This window comes from Aspergillus lucknowensis (assembly GCF_044049455.1).
Source record: "Aspergillus lucknowensis strain CBS 449.75 chromosome Unknown BJX67scaffold_23, whole genome shotgun sequence".
Classification (NCBI taxonomy): domain Eukaryota; kingdom Fungi; phylum Ascomycota; class Eurotiomycetes; order Eurotiales; family Aspergillaceae; genus Aspergillus; species Aspergillus lucknowensis.
The window spans coordinates 93,649-111,527 of NW_027263567.1; the positions used below are offsets into that span (position 1 = coordinate 93,649).

The 17,879-nt window shown below is 53.4% G+C and overlaps 7 protein-coding genes across 7 annotated transcripts; 5 read left to right on the plus strand and 2 right to left on the minus strand.

Annotated features, from left to right (window-relative positions):
• Positions 1-115: 115 nt before the first annotated feature.
• On the minus strand, positions 116-1,366 carry BJX67DRAFT_354561 (uncharacterized protein). Its single transcript, XM_071029235.1, has 3 exons — positions 1,291-1,366; positions 1,032-1,168; positions 116-943 (listed from the first exon to the last, which is right to left on the minus strand). Exons 1-3 carry the CDS (start codon positions 1,316-1,318, stop codon positions 830-832), a joined length of 279 nt encoding a protein of 92 aa, XP_070885664.1. The 5' UTR covers positions 1,319-1,366; the 3' UTR covers positions 116-829.
• Positions 1,367-1,504: 138 nt separating this feature from the next.
• BJX67DRAFT_381620 (secretory pathway Sec39 family protein) lies at positions 1,505-4,501 on the plus strand (the record flags this gene model as incomplete). The annotated part of the gene is made up of 3 exons (XM_071033049.1): positions 1,505-3,026; positions 3,080-3,233; positions 3,286-4,501. 3 exons carry the CDS (start codon positions 1,505-1,507, stop codon positions 4,499-4,501), a joined length of 2,892 nt encoding a protein of 963 aa, XP_070885665.1.
• Positions 4,502-4,669: 168 nt separating this feature from the next.
• On the minus strand, positions 4,670-6,887 carry BJX67DRAFT_388447 (dual-specificity mitogen-activated protein kinase kinase; the record flags this gene model as incomplete). Its single annotated transcript, XM_071034370.1, has 4 exons — positions 4,670-5,365; positions 5,416-5,785; positions 5,835-6,126; positions 6,183-6,887. The coding sequence occupies 4 exons, from the start codon at positions 6,885-6,887 to the stop codon at positions 5,236-5,238; spliced, it is 1,497 nt and encodes a 498-aa protein (XP_070885666.1). The 3' UTR covers positions 4,670-5,235.
• Positions 6,888-8,589: 1,702 nt separating this feature from the next.
• Positions 8,590-9,575, plus strand: BJX67DRAFT_123746 (uncharacterized protein). The gene is made up of 2 exons (XM_071024453.1): positions 8,590-8,701; positions 8,752-9,575. The coding sequence occupies exon 2, from the start codon at positions 8,945-8,947 to the stop codon at positions 9,425-9,427; it is 483 nt and encodes a 160-aa protein (XP_070885667.1). The 5' UTR covers positions 8,590-8,701; positions 8,752-8,944; the 3' UTR covers positions 9,428-9,575.
• Positions 9,576-10,776: 1,201 nt separating this feature from the next.
• BJX67DRAFT_381622 (GPI anchored serine-rich protein) lies at positions 10,777-11,299 on the plus strand (the record flags this gene model as incomplete). The annotated part of the gene is made up of 2 exons (XM_071033050.1): positions 10,777-11,141; positions 11,197-11,299. The coding sequence occupies 2 exons, from the start codon at positions 10,777-10,779 to the stop codon at positions 11,297-11,299; spliced, it is 468 nt and encodes a 155-aa protein (XP_070885668.1).
• A 1,540-nt stretch (positions 11,300-12,839) lies between these two features.
• On the plus strand, positions 12,840-14,163 carry BJX67DRAFT_121588 (uncharacterized protein). The gene has a single exon (XM_071024448.1). It carries the CDS (start codon positions 13,249-13,251, stop codon positions 14,005-14,007), a length of 759 nt encoding a protein of 252 aa, XP_070885669.1. The 5' UTR covers positions 12,840-13,248; the 3' UTR covers positions 14,008-14,163.
• Positions 14,164-15,321: 1,158 nt separating this feature from the next.
• On the plus strand, positions 15,322-17,097 carry BJX67DRAFT_381623 (DnaJ and TPR domain protein; the record flags this gene model as incomplete). The annotated part of the gene is made up of 3 exons (XM_071033051.1): positions 15,322-15,556; positions 15,614-16,775; positions 16,824-17,097. 3 exons carry the CDS (start codon positions 15,322-15,324, stop codon positions 17,095-17,097), a joined length of 1,671 nt encoding a protein of 556 aa, XP_070885670.1.
• Between the last annotated feature and the right edge of the window lie 782 nt (positions 17,098-17,879).

Consider the following 17,879-nt stretch of genomic DNA (forward strand, 5'->3'; position numbering starts at 1 on the left):
AGTCAGGTGAGGTCGAAGTAAACAGCGCAGCACGGCTTCAAGTGCGGCGCCTGGAGCAAGGTTGGTTTTGGGTCCTGCGGTCGGTCGAGGTCACGCAGCCTGTTTATATCATTGGGACATCCTTTGGCTGGGCGCGCCTACCCATGCTTGGGCCAGTTGCGCTAGTCCTACTTCGGCAAGGCGTGTCCCACCGATGCAAAAGGTTTTCTTAGATCACGTGATAGGACCGCAAGTGCCAAGAAGTGCCAGATGGCCTCAAGAGCATGAGACAGCTTCAAGAAGAGCAGCGAGCTGAAAGAGGTCTCTCCGCTCGTCACGTCCCACCTTCTGAGCCCGAAGTTGTCGAATTGCGTTCCATCCAGCTTATATCTCTTGTGGAACAGCACCCCCAACCCTCCCCCCGGTACCTGATATGCGCATCCATCAACACCAGCCAATCATCCAAGCAGGATGAGGAACAGGCTGACGGACTCATCTCCAGTGACGTTGACGAGTCTAACCTGCAGAACTTACATGGAAGTCCAGCCCAAGATGATGTTCCTACACCAGTCTCCATATACATGATATACCGGACGTTCTCGGCGCCACTACTTCCGACATCGAGAATCCCATTTCTCTACAGCTATGGGTAAGAGAACAATAACCGTGAGTAGTGTAAAAAGACTCAAATCAACACAAAGCGCCTAGTGTATCTCGTATCCTCCTCGATCCCCTAGGAACTTGGCTCGTCCAAGGATTGCAGCCCGTAGTCTCTCCAGCGCCTGCTTCCACTTCCGAGCGACTCCGGACAGTGTCTTCTCAACTAGCCAACTCCACTCCAGTCTCCCTATTATGATTTCAGCAGACCTAAACTGCGAATTTGTTCTGCCTGTGCCGCAACCTCCCGAGGATGTGCCGCTTCTGCCTTGCGGTACGCAGCCTGGACCTTCATTGTTCGCAGGACCTATTCGTTCGTTAATTCAGATGATTCGGGTGGCGGCGAAGGTTGGAAGTAAATCCGCCATCCCGTGCAGCTCACGGAGGACTCATACCTCTTTCCGATGGTGTAGGCACTCATAATAATCCTCAAGCGCAGGTGCACACTTCTTTTTGCCAGCCTCCCCTTCCCCAGAATTGACAACATAGCAGCCGAGGAGTTCTTGCCAGAAGTTGTAGCAGCGGGACGGGCCTGCGGAGGAGCACACATGTTAGTCGGGAGGTCCACGAGCAGGATAACCGCGTAAAATCCCAACGCCACAGCCCATTCGCATTTAATGAATTTGTTCCCAAAGTAGCAGGTAGACCACATACCGCCATTAAGTCCGAAACCGGACGCCATTATGTGTTCGGGAGGGTGAAAGAGCGGGGACTCGGAAGGAGGAGAGAGTGCAGCAGATGCGATGAGGTTCTTCGCATTCAAGTCGCTTTCCGCCCGGGTGGCACGTGCACGCCCATCACCATCACCAATGCGTCCACTGCTGCGAACACCTCACCCTCTTCGTCAGGAGCTCCCAACTGCGATGCAATGGCGAAATCTGCGCGGCTCTCCGGGGCACACGCTATTCTTCTAGCTACACACCTATGTGCCACGGGAAATATCTTCTCCCTCCCGCAATTACAAGCCGATTATCCTACCACCTTGACAACAGAACGGCTCCTCCGCATTATTCTAACGTTTCTCCCTGAAAGTACAGAGCCTAAAAAATATACATCGGTGGTCCAGGCACTTGTAGACGGATTGCGTACAACGGGAAATGACGTTGTCGACGTCCCTATGATCAAGGAGCTTACTGAAGATGCAGCAAGGAAACGTGTGCGAAAGATCCGACTATTACCATTGAGGTATCCTGGGGACGAGGACAGCCAAGATACGACAGACTTGTTGACGCAGTTCCTAATCCATCGAGCCCATCGAATCGACTCAGAAACCTCTCTTCAGCCGCTTATCCTTGACCTTCTCCTCCCATTCTACCAGCGTTCACCAGCCCTCCGAACATGGCTCGTTTCTTGTCTGCTACCACTCCTCCGATTGAATTACGAATATTACCCCAGTGAAGACAAATCATGCTCGGTGGAGACACTGGAATCCCTCGACAATCCGACTGCCGCGAACATCCTTCTCTCTATTGCTGGAACGCCGAAGAACGACACGGACTTGATCAAGAACTTACGCGGACTTGTTGGCCCCTGGATGTACGGCACCAGCCACCCCCGAAGACAGAAACTTGGTCGAGCGCCGCGTCGGAATTCAATATCCCTCCGCCCGCAAGATTCACAGGAGGAAGCGGATCGATATTCCGGGTGGAAATACGTGAATGAGTGGCTGTTAGATCGCAGTTTGGTCGATCCTGAAGCGGTTGTTAACGCATTCATCAATTGGGATGGTCCCGAAGACGTAGACCTTGGGGGCTATGTTGATGAGCTCGAGGGGCCATCCGCAGATCAATCGAAGGAGCTACGATATCGATTCGGGCAAGCAGGACTGGCTGTTATCTACCAAAGCCCTGAGATCCCTCTGGACGGGTCGATCCGTATTCTCGATCGGGTCGCCAGCCTTTTGGGCCTTGATGAGTCTCTGTTTATTACATCTGACAAGTCAGCTCTTCCTTCCGTGGAGTTCGATTCCAACCAAATCCAGTCGGCGTCCCGAGCAACTCTGTTCCAAAACGCTCTGCTCCTGTCCACAAATCCATTAACTCGCCCTTCACCATCATCCATTTCGTTCCTTAGCGGCCTTCTCCTTTCCTTACGTGCACTTGAAGAGCTAGGACATCCCATTCCATGCAGAACAGCAACCAATATCTGCCTCCATAGTAACCAAGACATGCAGCTTTTCGAGTTGCGGACTGTGATGGCATCTGTTGCCCAGCAAGCAAAGTCCGGACGAGGTTGGAGACAAGTTCGCCAGCAGCTTTTATGGCTACGGGATTGGAAATCAGACACTGGCCGGCCAGCAGAGAGCAACCCAAGCTGCCATGGCTTATTTTGGAGGGTCCCACAGGAGAACCTAGAAGCAGAGATCCTGAAACTTCTACTTGAAGTCAGAGGTAACATTCACCCGCCAGCCGCCATCCCCCAACGCGAAGTTGACAAAGTCCAGAGCATAATCTCGCTATCGATATATACGTGAAATCGAGATCTACTCTGAGCCCAGATCAGGTAGAGAATGCGGTCAAGGAATCCGTGTTCACAGCGTACGACAACGCGAGCAATGGCAATAAGACGCGAGGTAAAATTCAAAGGGCACACGAAATGTAAGCCCAACCGCCGCATCGGCAAGCCCATCAATCGCTAATAGAACCATAGACTCCAAGCTTTCCAGCCACATTTCCCAGAGTCTACGTCCTTCAAGCAAGCCCAAGCCTTGATCGCCGCAACACACGCCCTGTCCTTCTACTCGTTAACCCTTCAGCATGGTGTTCCATTCCAACCCGTCAGCCTTCGCGTGCATCCCGACCCCCTCTCCCTCCTCGAAGAGGTCCTCAAGCAAAACCCCAAAAGCTACACCAAACTCGACGACCTCCTCAGCATCGGGCGAAACCTCGTCCGAGCAGGGTTCACACCACGCCCAGCCAACGAAAGCGATTCACACTCACATTACACGCGCAGCCCCGTCCTCACCCAGGACGAGGCCCTCATCACCGCCGAGCGCCGAGTCATGTCCCTCGCCATCTCATCCGCCCTAGCATCCAACGACTTCGGCACAGCCTACTCTTACATCCTCACCCGCCTCACTCCCCCCTCCTTCCTTCCAAGCTCCTCTCTATCCTCTACTTCCCAGCCCCCAGCCCTCAAAGACGACATCACCTGGCGTGCCGTCTACAACGCCGGCCGTTACCGGCCCCCAACAACACCCTCCTCCCCTCAAGCCCTCCACACCCAAATCACAAACCTAACCCAACGCATGGAGCTCCTCTCCCTCTCCCTCATCCTCGCACCCACACCGGACCCCCTCCCCGAAATCCTCGGCGCCTGGCGCCGCGCGGACGAAGAACTCTCCCTCCTTCGCGCCCGCGAATCGGAAGAGGAAGACCTCTGGGACACAAGAGGCGGCAACACCACCGTCGCCGCCCCCTCCATCCTCCCAGGCGGCTTCAACCAACCAGACACAGAGCAAGACGTCTTCGAAACGCGCCAACACCACGCCCGCCGTGCCGCGCGCGCAGCGCATCATAACCGGCTTGATTCTGAGGAAGCGCCTATGGGCCTCTTCGAGGTCGCCCGTGGGGCCGCGAGGGCTCTACATAAGAATGTTAATTCTCTCCCGCTCGGTGTCGGTGGGGCGCTTCCATCCGGTTCTTCGCTTTCGTCGTCTATTTCGAAACTCGATAGTGAGGGCGAGGGTATGGGTGAGGGGTGGGAGGCTGAGAATGGGCCTGGGAGTGGGAGCGGGGGTGGGAATGCACAGGAGGGGGAGCGGGTTCGGAAACGCGATGTTGTTAGTAATATGGTGACTGGCGGGTTGGCGAGTGGGATTGGGTGGGTTCTGGGTGCGCAGCCGGTGAATATGAATAGGCAGTGAGTAGAGTTTAGGTATACGCCTTGCCTTGTCATTGCAGACATGAGTTTATGATACCATGATACAGAATTTAGTGTGGGTATTACTGCGCTGCGTTGAGACACACAATGACTATTAGATCGAGTGTAAAGTTATGATTCATTTCCACTTCCTATTTCCCAACTTCAGACGTACATCCTGAATTCGTAGGCATTATTGGGTTGCAAATTCATTTCTCTCTCAACTCTCTCCATAAGCTCTGGACAATGTAAGAAACATATTTTCAGATGTGTATATTTGCTCAAGCACAATATAGTCATCATAGACAGGTGTCTCCAGCAAAGACAAAATTAACCAAAGGCCAATCATCCGTTGGCGTGGTCGAACGGGACAGTGGCGAATCGAGTACACCGGTCGGCGTGCGAAGAGCCGCGCTCCAGATGGCCGCGGAGAGTAGATATTGACCGAACATGAAGAACCGAGATGAAAAGAGCCGGATATGATTGAGCGCTGATGCGAATGGTGATATCAAGGAAAGACAATGCGTTAAATGATGGTGCTCCGACTCCGTGAGATCCAGAAAAGAAGACATGTAGGTACAGCTAAAGGAGCGTCGTTATCAGACGAAATCGTATGCTTTTTGACATCCGGGTCAATCAAGGGCCAGCCACTTGTAAGCGTCAAAGGACCGCTGCATCAAAAGACCGTTATGAGATGGATAGATTATAAACGTTGATGTTGGGAGACAGCGGGGAGATCTAATCACTCCAGTCCCAGACCTGCCTCACGAAGTGCGCCATGTTCACTTTTTTATTCTTCATGTCCAGCATCCACGGATGATCCAGCATCCGCCATGGAGTCGCTCTTCGTGGGGGTTCTTTCTCGAGACTGTTTCGAATCAGCATCGTTCGTCGGCAGGACACGGAGGAGTGACATACCAGCATTCAATAAAGTATTTGAAGCTATTGGACCACCGAATTCCACTCTCTGGTTCGTCCTTTAACTTGGGAATTGGTTGCCGCACGATATACGTCAACAGATCTATCATAGCCGCACGCGGCTGCATCTCGGTTCCATCCGCGGGGAAAGGGAAGCGATGCTGTGCTACTTCCAGCAGGGTTACACCAAGGGACCAGACATCGGAAGTGATGGTATATGATTGTCCAGTGATTCGCTCAGGTGCCATATAATAAGAAGTACCGATGAATGTGTTCGCGTCGCCCTTGGTACCGAACTCTCCACTAACTCCAAAGTCGCATAGTTTCACTTGACCGTTTCGGCAAAGAAGAATGTTCGACGGTTTGATATCTATAAAACCAGTTAGCAAGGCTAAAAGATCTTTCACAGGATAACGCACCTCGATGAATGATCTTCCTCCCATGTAGATACGTCAGCCCGTTCAAGACGCCTTCGGCTACTTTTCCGAGCACCTTTTCTCCTGTTCGTCCACCAAGTTTCTTCACTTCTTTATATATGCTATCCAAGCTTCCACCTTCGCAAAATTCCATCGCGATTGATATCGTGCCGGTAGACTTGTCCATAAACGCACCATAGTAGCGGCAAATGTGTTCGGACGCGCAATCCTTATTGAAATTGAGTTCACGAACGATCTGCTTCTTGACGTCAGGGTTCGGATCTGTGGTGATAATCTAAAACGGCAGCCTGTTAACTCAAGGAATAAATATGATAGACTTTCGGACCTCACCTTCAACGCAAACACAGTCTTCCCATCCTTAAGTTTGCATCGCGTGACAGCGCCTCCAGCACCTTCACCTAAACTGCCGAGCTCGACGATTTTCTTCTGCTCACTAGCGGCCAACCATCCTTGGTCATCCAAGTCCTCGACATCCAACGCTCGACCCTTCTCCAAGCTTAGCTTGTCCAGGTCGGGAATCAGACCATTTACGCTATTATCTCGTTCCATCTGCACACCACCCTCGCGATCGGAATAAACCGAGCTGATTGCCGATGAGGGGTCCGGCGTGCCTCCATGGGGCTGTCGGAGCCCCATCGCGAATGAAAGAGTTGAGTAATTGGATGACGAGGCGGAGGCAGGGCCACTGGCCTTTCCGTCCAGGTGAGTGAAACTTCCCGATCTAGAATGTCCGTTTGGCGAGTCACTCAAACCAGTTGTGGCCAACGGAGGGGGCACGGGTCGAGCGTTCGTCTGCGGGATCTCTTGGGTGCTCCCCAAGGGCGTTGCGAGCCGTAGTTGCGGAGGAGGGGGGCGGCCAGACGGCTGCGGAGGCTGAGACGCATCTGAGGCCACGGAAACGCCATTACCGGTGACAGGGCGACTTGTTGCAGAGGGAGGGATCCCTAAGGTCAGCTTAGGTGCTCGGGGACTATTCGAGTTGCCGCGGCTGCCCGGAGCGGGAGTCTTGAGGAGGGGAACAGGCGAGGAAGACATTGCGAGATTGTTCTGCCTCTCACCGGGCAAAAACAACTCGTTAGGATCCGAGATGGTAGCCACAATGGCGGTTATCTCCGCTTCGGTCGGGGAGAGGTGGAGGAAGGGAGGCGTAGAAGTGAGTCGGGACAAAGACAGGCGGGGCCAGACAAGCAGAGACTGTTGACAAAGAGGGGTCGATCAAGGCAGATAGAACAGGATGGGAGGATGATTGTGCGCGGAAATGGAATCGAAGGACAGCTCAGACACGAATCTGAGGGGCGAAGAGGGGAATCAAAAGAAGTAACGACAAGCGTGGCCAGCGAGCGAGGGATCAAGCAGGGTAACGAATCCCCAGAGAGCGAGTGACCGAGGAGAAACACCAGGCAGGACAGTCAAGCTGTAAAATGGCGATAGCGACGACGACAACGACGATTAATCGTCGAAGCGATCGATGGATAAACGACCGAAGAAGGGAGATAGAGTGCAGCCGGGAGAGAGAAGAGCAAGATCCAAGACAAGGGAAAGCGAGAGCGAGGGCGAGAGGGATGAGGCGAGAACGAGTGTCGGGGGCCGTTCAGTCGGGCGGCTATGTCGGCGATGCCTGCAAGCCTTCTGGATTGGACTCTGGTCGTCGTTGGCCAGTCCCATGCAAAAAAACGAAGCTGGTCTACAAATGAGGTTCAACAGTAACCAAAAGGCCGGCGCTTAGTCGAGGGAGAATCTCTCAATAGCGATGAAGATGAGCGTTGGCGATCCCGAGGCCAGCGCGTCCTGATCGCTAAGGCATCACTCGGCACCTGCCAAACACTTCGATGAAATCAACGACATCAATAATGAAATCATCACCGTTGAGGATCCAGTAACTTATTCTAGCCTTATTCTGAGACACCAAGACCCAAGACTCTTGTCCACAAGCATCGCTCATGTGTTTCACTTGGAGACCCTCTCAGGTGTGGCTTGATATCGTCCCCGACCGGACTGCGCCTCATTCTCCAGCACCTCGACCATGATCTTCCACCAACGAAACAATAATTGAGGTGGAAGTTACGTGGTTATTTCTCCCAGAGACATCGATGTCCATCTCTCACAGAAAGCTCTCTGAAGCTACCATAGATTTCACAGCAGTCATGAAGTCAAGCTGGAACATGCTTGGACCCCGCGGGGGAGCATGACATGGCAGACTCCAAGTCAGCCTTGCCAGGCCAAGCTATCCCAGCTGACGCAGACACTTGATCTCCATCGGCTGCCTGCCACTATGAACTGTCACTGTGCGCTGTCACATCAACGAAGAGCGCTTGCTTCACATCTTTCAGTGGGTGCTGTCCTACTGGACATGTCAGAGTCCTCGAGTGATGACTCAAAGTGCCCGTCCGTCTGTGCGCCTCGTGACCTACTGTGTGCCATGCTCGTTTGATATCCAGTGAGATGCCGACGTACCAGTATGAGATCTGAGACCTACCGCCTGATGGCATCGGGAGATGCACCCCGTTCCTGATGTTTCGATCAATCGACCAATCTGGCCTTTGTCGGAGAGTGCACAACAAGTGGGCATCGACGCGCGGCGACGGCAGATCCTCTGGCGCAAATCCCGACAGGCTGACCAACTCACTTGTTCCCTGATTGCCAGCGAAGGACTGACCTTGAGAGCGACGAAGTCATGAGCAATCGAACCTGAAGGATGAGAGCAATGGGCTCGAGTCAGGAAACAGCAGACGCAATTGATCCGAAGTCCCTGGTCTCAGTCAGGCTTGCCTCCCCTTTCCTGGGGGCGCGCCTCCCAAAGATTTTCTTCCCCTGACCAGACGATGAGGCCTCGTCAAACGAAGTTCAGAGTCTGGACTTCACGACACCCATCCTTGATCATGAATTGACGCTTTCTAAGAAAAACGATCCCCATTCGACCCTGGCGAAACACCAGTGCCCACTCTGCTGGTCTCTTCGACCGAAAATCGAACGCTTCCCCTGATGATCGGTGGAGCTTAGTCGTCTTTCCTTCACCAAACTCAGAGCTCCATGCAGCTCAAGCTCCCAGAAGTGAGAACCACTTCGAGGAAACCGAGAGAAATGAAAACGCGATGGTCGCACCCTCTGAGAACGGTTCATCGCCTTGGCCAGCCAGCTCCTTGGACAGTGGCGCTCATCGGGGAAATACTTGCGCCAAGAGTGATCGCTCAGGATTCATGGTTGGTGAAATCAAGCCAAACGTGGGAAACCCACTTGTCCACGGAGTAAGATGGCACACTCGGTCAAGGTTCCACGAGGTCAAGGAGCCCACCCTGTCTTGCAGCGTCTTCGCGGCAAACGGCCCTGCCGTTGGAGAGCACACTCTCCAAATCATGAAGCCGTCGGGACCTCGGAGCAAGAGGATGCCATCAATTTTCTTGACGCGCTTCATCGTCACAATGAGTCTTCTCCCTTCAAGCGGGTGCCCGTTGAGGTGGAAACGCGCGAGTTTCCCACGACTAAGCTTTCATGAAGCAACCAAGACAGAAAAGATGGCGCAACAAAGACCTGTCTGGCCAATTGCCAAGTCAGATTGTGGCAGCCTGAAATCATGAGTATCTGACAGAAATGGTCCTGGCGCCGCTGCTTTTGCCCGAGACTCGAGAGAAATCTCAACCGACCCGAGGCCGAGGGCCGGCTTTCTCTTGCATCTGCCAGACGGCCCTCTGTTTCGAGATTCTCTCCTTTGAAGCATCACTCCAACCTCTGAATCGTCTGTGCAGCAGGAGGAGCTGGGGATTGAATTCGGAGCTGTGGCTGAATCTCCGTTTTACCCGCCGCGTGAAATGAATCTCCCATGGAAATGACGATTCATCGGCGGTATTTCCGATTTCTTGGGTTTTATTTTGCATGATAATTTTATTTTCCTTGTCGAATTCTGGAGCTGAATTGCAATCAGCCATGCAAATGTCTTTGGCGCCCAGTTTTTCCAAAATCCAAATGGCAGCCAGGGGCAAGTGGAGTCGGGTAATGTCTGGAGCTGTGTGGTTGGCCAAACCGTCTGATCGTTAATGGGAAAGTGGGCCGCTTGTGGATTCAGACTGAGAAATGGCGTCAGGAACGGAGCTGCAGTCTCCACTCCGACACGGATTATTGGCTTTCCGATGAAGATGAAACCAACGCCAAGAGCGCATTCACAACACAATGTTGTTTTCCCCTGAAAAGCAACAGGCTCAAGAGATGAGCAAGTGGCTCTCCACACTCCATCTGACAGGCACCGAATGAGACCTCCGAGGGCTGTCCTGCCACCCTGTGCAGACGCCTTGAAGTCGTCCTATCAGAGCCGAAAGTCCAGAGCTGCTCAGGAGAAACCATCAAGTCGAATACCCGCTCCAACGAGCCATTCAGAGCCCAGATTCGGCGAGATTGACAAAAGATCAGCATCAACTCTTTGGTTCCTGAGAAAAGGAGAGAGCAAGCGGTCTTTGGAGTGGCCAACGAACAACGGACTAGTCAAGGAGCAGCCCGTTAGTGTTGTCGCCAGACTGGACATCCACCAACCACGACGCACTTGGATGAAGCGCACGAGGCTTCTTCCACCGTTATTGGGTTTATTCAGGGGCCAGAGAAGCCCCATGCTGAATTCACCGCTGCGACCGTCCCCCACTCGCTTGTCCCCGTTCCCGATTGCGTCCCTGAAGCGATCTCCCAAGTTAATCTCCCAGATGATACAAAGGCCCCAGGCGCCCCCTTCCTCTCCTTCTGTTTTGTCCCTTCTTTCTTCCCCCCAAGCCCAGACTTCGTCCCTGCTTGAAGCATCACACACTTTGACTTCGGTCGTCCAGTCTTTTACCAAACCAACTAACCCACACTCTTTACAACCTCCCCAACCAACACGTCTACGTGTTCCAACCACAACAAATTACCTTGACGGTTTTTTCTTCGCACAACAACATCAATCAAAATGCGTTTCTCCGCTGCTGCTGTTGCCCTCTTCGCCGGCCTCGCCGTTGCTCTTCCCGGTGGTGACATCGAGACCATCTACCAGACCACGGAGGTCACTGTCACCTCTTGCGCTCCCACCGTGACCGACTGCCCCGGAACCTCCACCGGTGTCCCTGAGGTCCCTACCGAGAGCAGCCCGGTGATCCCCACCACCGTTCCTGTGCCTCCCGTTGAGACCCCCATCGTCAGCACCTCCGTCATCCCCGTCACCACCTGCATCCCCACCGTCACCTACTCGACCATCACCATCACCCCCACTCCTACCAGCTCCAAGCCCGTGATCCCCCCGGCTCCTACCTCCGTCGCTCCCACCGGCAGCGCCACGTAAGTTTTTCGAATATGCCCTGATCACCTTATCACACAACTAATACTCAAATAGTCCCTCTCCTTCTCCCCCCGTTTTCACTGGTGCCGCCAACGCTATCACCAACTCTTTCGGCTTCGCTGGTGCCGCCGCCGTCGCTGCTATCTTCCTGGCATAGATTTCTCTCACTTCATGTCAATAGTATAGCCCTGGGTCACTCGTGATTCTAAGCGTCGCGATGGACAGCCGTCTGCCGTGGCTGTGGTGATGAATCGGGAGGTGGTCGTGGTGCAGATTCCGGGGTTCCAGTTACAGTTTAGTTGTGGTTTGGGGAAAGTAATCCGATTCTGATTCTTCAGTCATATTATTATTGATCTTTCTTGCTTTCTCTTTTATATTTTGGCTTGCCCCATTGCTTCGGAGTTCTTGTGAAGCTCAGTCTTGGTGGCTGGATACGATTTAATGTAAACCATGAACAACTTCACATCCTGGTCAATTCCTTCGAAGTAATTGCTAGTCTTAATCTTTATCATTTCGACTGAAGACTACAAACGTGAATTGTGTTTCCTGTAGATGATGGAGAGGGCGAAGATGAGCATTCCTATGATCGACCGGCCGATCTTTCAGGGGTACCCCATCGAGCAGACTTCGTGTCAGGATGCATTGGGTAGCCGACGGCGCTCCCCAATTTCTCACCCGTGAATCGTGATAGGCTGGTTCTCGAACACTTTTCATCCTTTTTTCAAGATTCTGAATAGCACTCGTGTGCAGGCTTATCAATTTGCACGTTTTGTTGGGCGTCGCCCTCGTTCCCACCCTCAAGGATGAGTCGAGCGTCTGCCCACGTTTGGGCTCGTCTCATTTTCGCGAAAAACCGCCTGCACCCTGAAAGAAGCAATACCTTCGGGAAGCCCGTTCATGCATCCTTCGACTATATTTATCCATTTATTACATCAGTAAGGGTCTTGTGTCTCTCGATTCACGACGCTCTTTGGGAAACTCGGAGCTTCGAGTAGTGGTACGTTTCGAGCCATCGACAACACCTATTCAGCACGAAAAAGTGAAACCCGACTCATCCGATTCTCCCGAGACCTCTTACTGAAAGAGAACAACTCTCCCGAGACAGGTGGTTCACTGAAGTTCGTGAACGATGGCGCGCCTGGGCTGACAAAGAAAGGCATGGCATGGCTGTGAGCGCAGTGGGTGGCAGTGCCTGCTGCGCTTCTCTGGCTCCTCTTTGTCCCAACACAACCACCGAAACTCGCACGAACCATGGATGCCAGCCCCCAAGCGTCAAGAAAGGGACCATTTCATCTGGCGCCTGGATTTGCCTTCGCAAGCGCCCCGATTCGATGAGCTCTCATTGGCCTTGCGAGGGGTCTCGCCGTGTTCCTCACGTGTTCTGTCTGCCCTTTCCGGCACGTGGTCGTTCGATCCTGGGAAGACAAAGATGGAAAGAGAGGGCGATGCATCAATGAGTTTCTTCTGTGGTGTCCTTCGTAAGCGTTCCCTCCAGACAGGTCGCCACGCCTGAAAGGATTTTGGGGCCAAGTGTTGGTCTGATCAGTTGGGCTTGCTTCAGCGGGGCAAATCACCACCACTTCGCCATCCCCTTCGCCTTCGCCGCTCGATGCCTCCAGATCCAGTTTCGCTTAAGGCCGAAACCAACGTTAAAAAATCTGCGATCCTGATTCCTGAGCGGCCCGGCCGTACCAAGGGGATCGATCGCCTCCCGGGAAGGCGGCGCAGTGTTGGGATGTTCCACTCCTTGCTCCTTTGTTGGCCTCCGGTTCAAAGAATGGGAAACGAGCACCGCCTCAGGCAGCCAATTGATAAATCAATAAGAAACGTTGCCATGCCAGGGCAGGGTCCCATGAGCGTTCTTCTCTGTATCTCGATTCTTATATTTTCCGCGAGCAACCGCCTGCCCCCGCGTGTGGTGATCCACTCTCGATCGTATTCTCGCCTTATTTTTGGTGCATTGGCATTTCATTGCTCGTAATCGCCCGTGTGCCACCGCTGCTCGGTCGATCCAGAGAGACCCTATTCGCTTGACCAGAATATAATCTCAGAGCCTTTGCTGGCCCTTCTTAACTTCTCTCTTCTTCCTCCCCTTCTCTTGCGCCCATGCTTTCGTTCACCGTCCAGATGGATCTCTCATCGTTAGAAGGTCCTCCGACTCTGGACAGCCGGTTCTCCGGTCCCGCTCCGAGCACATCCAGTGTTCCCCATATTCGCCTGGATGATGTCTTAAGCCCAGTGAGCCCGCTAGAATCGAGGAGCTGGGATCTTCCTCCTCGACCCGCCTCGGCGAACGCCATATCCCCCCGGAGTAAACATCCGGACACCAGATCCAATGGCTTCTGGCAGAGCACAAATCCAAACAACAACGTAACGAGCGCCCCTCGATCAAACCCGACCCAACCCACTCATTCAACCTCTTTTGGAGCCTCACAGTCTCAGCCCACGACCTCCTCGACCCTCACGGCACCATCACGCCGGTCCTCCCGCTCCCAATCAAGCAGCATCTCAAACCCGCACCAGCTCGTCTGGGTAGAGAGCGAACAGATATGGATCCTCACCACGAGAACAGCCCCGCCAACACCTCCGCATCAACGATCACAATCTTCATTATCTCCAACGCCTCATGCAGGTACGGCAGCCGGCAGGGCGGGGCCACTGTCTCACTCGCGATCGATGGAACTATTCCCTTCAGGATATTCTCCAGGGGACCCGGAGCCTGAAGATGTCCCGCCTCCCTACGAACATCATATCTTCGACCAGCCGCTAGGACCTATTCTCCCAGCTGTCACGAGAGTGCGTCCGGAAGAGATGCCATCCAACCGCGGGTCTCGATGGGCGGCCGTTGGACGGCGGGTCCGTTGAACGGCGGATTGGAATCGCAGCTTTATGGCCTGGGCCTTCTTCTAATCGGCCCATTGCAACGTTCGAGGCGCAAACCCTGCCGCACGCGTCAGGTTGGTTCCAATAGAGTCTGGAACGGGCATACCTCCCACAGCTTGTCGCGGCCTGAGACAAGTGGCAAGACAACTCCTTCTGACAACACTACGGTTTGTGACAAAGCGTCGCGAACTGACCGCGATTGGCGTGGCCGCTGTTGGGGAAGGTACTCATAAGATGTGCCTGAGGCAACTTTGATTCATCCTTGTATATATATTATCTCTGATATTCCGGTCTGCTAGCGTTTGGCGTTGCTTATAATTCCGGTGCATTGGTTTAGACTAAGATACCTTGGCGAATGAAACTTTATTTCTCTTCGATTTGTGATCATACCTTGTTTCTGTAGGATATTCCGTGATGTTAGAGGAGACTGGGTTGTCCTGACTGGTGTCTCGGAGGAAGTTATGTTGTGGGACATTGTTTCGGTGCCCAACACACCCATCAATACCAGCACAGTCAAGACTTCAGGTTCGCACGGGCCTGAAGAAAATCTCTTGACCGGATGCAATATTTGATACTGAATTCCATCCCCATCGATGAACGGTGACGAACCTGCCATCCGAGACGTGGGGGAAAACTTCTCACCCACATTTCAGACCACCGACGAGACAAGACGATTCGACGTCCTGCAGGTGCCCAGGGTGATAGGCACCGGCAGGATTACCTATCGGAATTGAGGAGCTCGTACTGAGAAGGAAGAGGAAGAGCACACGCTAAGCGCCAGCCTCCAGAATTCTTGTCCTCTCAACGCCGGTCGGTCGAAGATCAGAGTTCGATGGGATTCTGTGACAGCTCAGCGGGATTCTGGGAGCTTGTCTTGATCTATCTCTGCTTTTTTTTTTCCCTTCATCTTTTGTCTTCCTTTGTCAATTCCTCCGCAATTTCTCTTCTGAATCTCTTGAATGCTCTGAGAATATCCGCAAATAATTCCACCGCCTTCGTTCGACTTCGATTGCGCCAGCCAATCAGCGGTCTCCGTTCCCCCCGTTGAAAATGGTCCATTTCTTCCACTTCTCTCGGTCCAAATCTCAGTCTCAGTCCCAGTCTCAACAATCTCATTCTTCGCCTCATCCGAAGAGGTCGCCAACAAAGTCTTCTCCCTCCAAATCTCACTCTCGCTCCTCCTCTTCTCCCTCCGCCTCGCCTTCCTCCCGCCCCCGTCACCCGCATCGGCGCTCCCGCGACCACGACTCCCACCCGCTTAATCTTCCGCCCGACGAGCTCCGTCGTCTGTCAGCCATGGCCACCGCCGCCGACCCCCGCAGCTCTATGGACATCGACAGCAATGATCCTCGCCTGACATCCCCTTCCTCCCCGTCTCAGGCAAACGGCGAACAGCCGCATCACAAGAGTCCGACTCCGCCACCCCATCGCTCCAATGGTACCACAGATGAAGCCGACACCTTCAAGTTGGCGGGGAACAAATTCTTTAAGGACGGAAACTACAACAGGGCTATCGAGGAATTCACCAAAGGTTTGCCTTTACTCCCCTCGTCCTGAGTCTGAATTTCAGTATGCTAACCGCGAAAAGCCGTCGAACTGAACCCGAATTCATCCATTTACCGATCAAACCGAGCCGCGGCGAACCTGGCCGCCCACCGATATCTGGAGGCCCTTGAGGATGCTGAACGAGCGGACGAGCTCGACCCCGGCAACCCCAAGATCTTGCACAGGCTGGCCCGTATCCTGACGGGTTTGGGTCGCCCCGCCGAAGCCCTCGAGGTGCTCGATCGCATCCGACCACCCGCCTCAGCCGCGGACCGACAAAACCCGGAGAAGATGCTCCGCTTCATCAACCAGGCTAAGGAGACTCTGGCTGATAATCGCGGCGTGTCCATGGTTGTGTTCTGTATCGACCAGGCGCGGCAAGGTCTCGGGCCTGGTGTGAAGGAGCCCCGCGCTTGGACGTTGTTGACAGCAGAGGCACAATTAAAGATGGGCACGGGTAACGGCTTCGGGAAGGCCCAGGACATCGCTATCAACATGCTCCGGGTGAACAACCAAGATCCCGATGCGCTTTTGATCCGCGCACGCGCCTACTACGGCTTGGGTGAGACGGACCAGGCACTCAAGTCACTCAAGCTTTGTATCAGGCTGGATCCCGACATGAAGATGGCGATAAATCTCCTGCGAATGGTGCAGAAGCTGGTCCGAACAAAGGAAGACGGTAACAATGCTTTCAAGGCCAAGGACTACCGCAAGGCGATCGAGCTCTACTCCGAAGCCCTTGCTGTGGATCCGGCCAATAAGGACATGAATGCCAAGATTCTTCAGAACCGTGCCCAGGCCTACATCAATCTCAAGGAGTACGACGACGCCATCAACGACTGTACTGAAGCCCTGCGGCTCGACCCCACATACTCCAAGGCTCAGAAGATGCGTGCCAAGGCCCACGGTGGCGCTGGCAACTGGGAAGAGGCCGTCAAGGACTACAAGGCTGTTGCTGAATCCAACCCCTCCGAGAAGGGCATCCAAGAGGACATCCGCCGTGCAGAGTTCGAGCTCAAGAAAGCGCAACGGAAGGACTTCTACAAGATCCTGGGCGTTAGTAAAGACGCTTCAGAGCAAGAACTCAAGAAGGCCTACCGCAAGCTTGCTATCCAATACCACCCAGACAAGAACCGTGACGGCGCCGCCGGGGATGAAAAATTCAAGGAAATCGGTGAAGCTTACGAGACCCTGATCGACCCTCAGTAAGTTCCTCCCAGCGACTTTTGATTTAATACCTCTAACCCACGCAGGAAACGCGCTGCCTACGATAACGGTGACGACCTGATTGACCCAGCCGAAATGTTCTCCCGTGGCGGCTTCGGCGGCATGGGCGGCATGGGAGGCATGGGTGGAATGGGCGGTATGGGTGGCATGGGTGGCATGGGAGGTACACACATCAACATTGACCCCAGCGTTCTGTTCAACATGATGAACGGCGGCGGTGGTGGCGGCTTTGCCCATGCCGGTGGTGGTAGCCCATTCGGCGGGCAGACGCGCGGCTTCCCGGGTGGCTTCCCATTCTGAACCCATATTCCTGCTTGGCCCGCTCACCCTACGACATCCCATAGCCCACGCCAGTTCCACTACAATGCGACGACGACAAAAACGAACTAAAATCTGGTCATCACCTCTGAAAGTCAAAAAGAAAAGCATGCATGCATGATTCTTGGGTCCATCCAGGCAGGTGAAGCCTTCTTCCCAAGCCTCAGCTTATTCCATTCCGCTCAGCATCTGCATCTCTAACTGCATTGCACGGTGTCTCATTTATCACCTACATGCTGGCCCGCCTTGCTTACATCTTCACGTACCATAATTGCCTTGCCCTTCTTTCCCCACTGGGGTATTCCGTCATCCCCCTCCTCCTTTTCATCATCATCATCATATCAGTCTCCATTATGCCATGCCATGCCATGCTATATCCCGGTCTTGGCGCTACCTGCTTGCCTGCATGATCCAGATAGACTGCTTTGCCGTTTTATTTATCTTTTTTTTTGTCCTTTTTTTTTTCTTTTTTTTTGCTTCCTCCTTCCGGACTCGACTCGACTCGGAAGAAGGAAGTCTTGTCTCTTCCGGGAAGATTTTTTTTTTTATTTTTGTCTTCGGCGTTTGCTATATACCTGGGTTTTCATGTTTCTTTTACTCAATTCTATTCCATTTATTCTTTTCCTTTTCCCCATAGTCCATACTCAGTATGGTTAGTATGTGTGTGCTTTTCCTTATTATATGAGTAGGTACACAAGCCCGACAGGTTAAATATTTGGGATGAATATCATGACTGATTGACTGATTGATTGATTGATTGATTA

Bases quoted from the DNA above. Each gene is read 5' to 3' on its own strand.
- BJX67DRAFT_354561 (XM_071029235.1), bottom strand. From the start codon at position 1,318: ATGGCGTCCGGTTTCGGACTTAATGGCG. The intron at 1,169-1,290 runs GTATGTGGTCTA...GCTCCTCCGCAG, and splicing joins CGGTTTCGGACTTAATGGCG to GCCCGTCCCGCTGCTACAAC. The intron at 944-1,031 runs GTATGAGTCCTC...ACGAACGAATAG, and splicing joins GCCTACACCATCGGAAAGAG to GTCCTGCGAACAATGAAGGT.
- BJX67DRAFT_123746 (XM_071024453.1), top strand. From the start codon at position 8,945: ATGGTCGCACCCTCTGAGAACGGTTCATCGCCTTGGCCAGCCAGCTCC.
- BJX67DRAFT_121588 (XM_071024448.1), top strand. From the start codon at position 13,249: ATGCTTTCGTTCACCGTCCAGATGGATCTCTCATCGTTAGAAGGTCCT.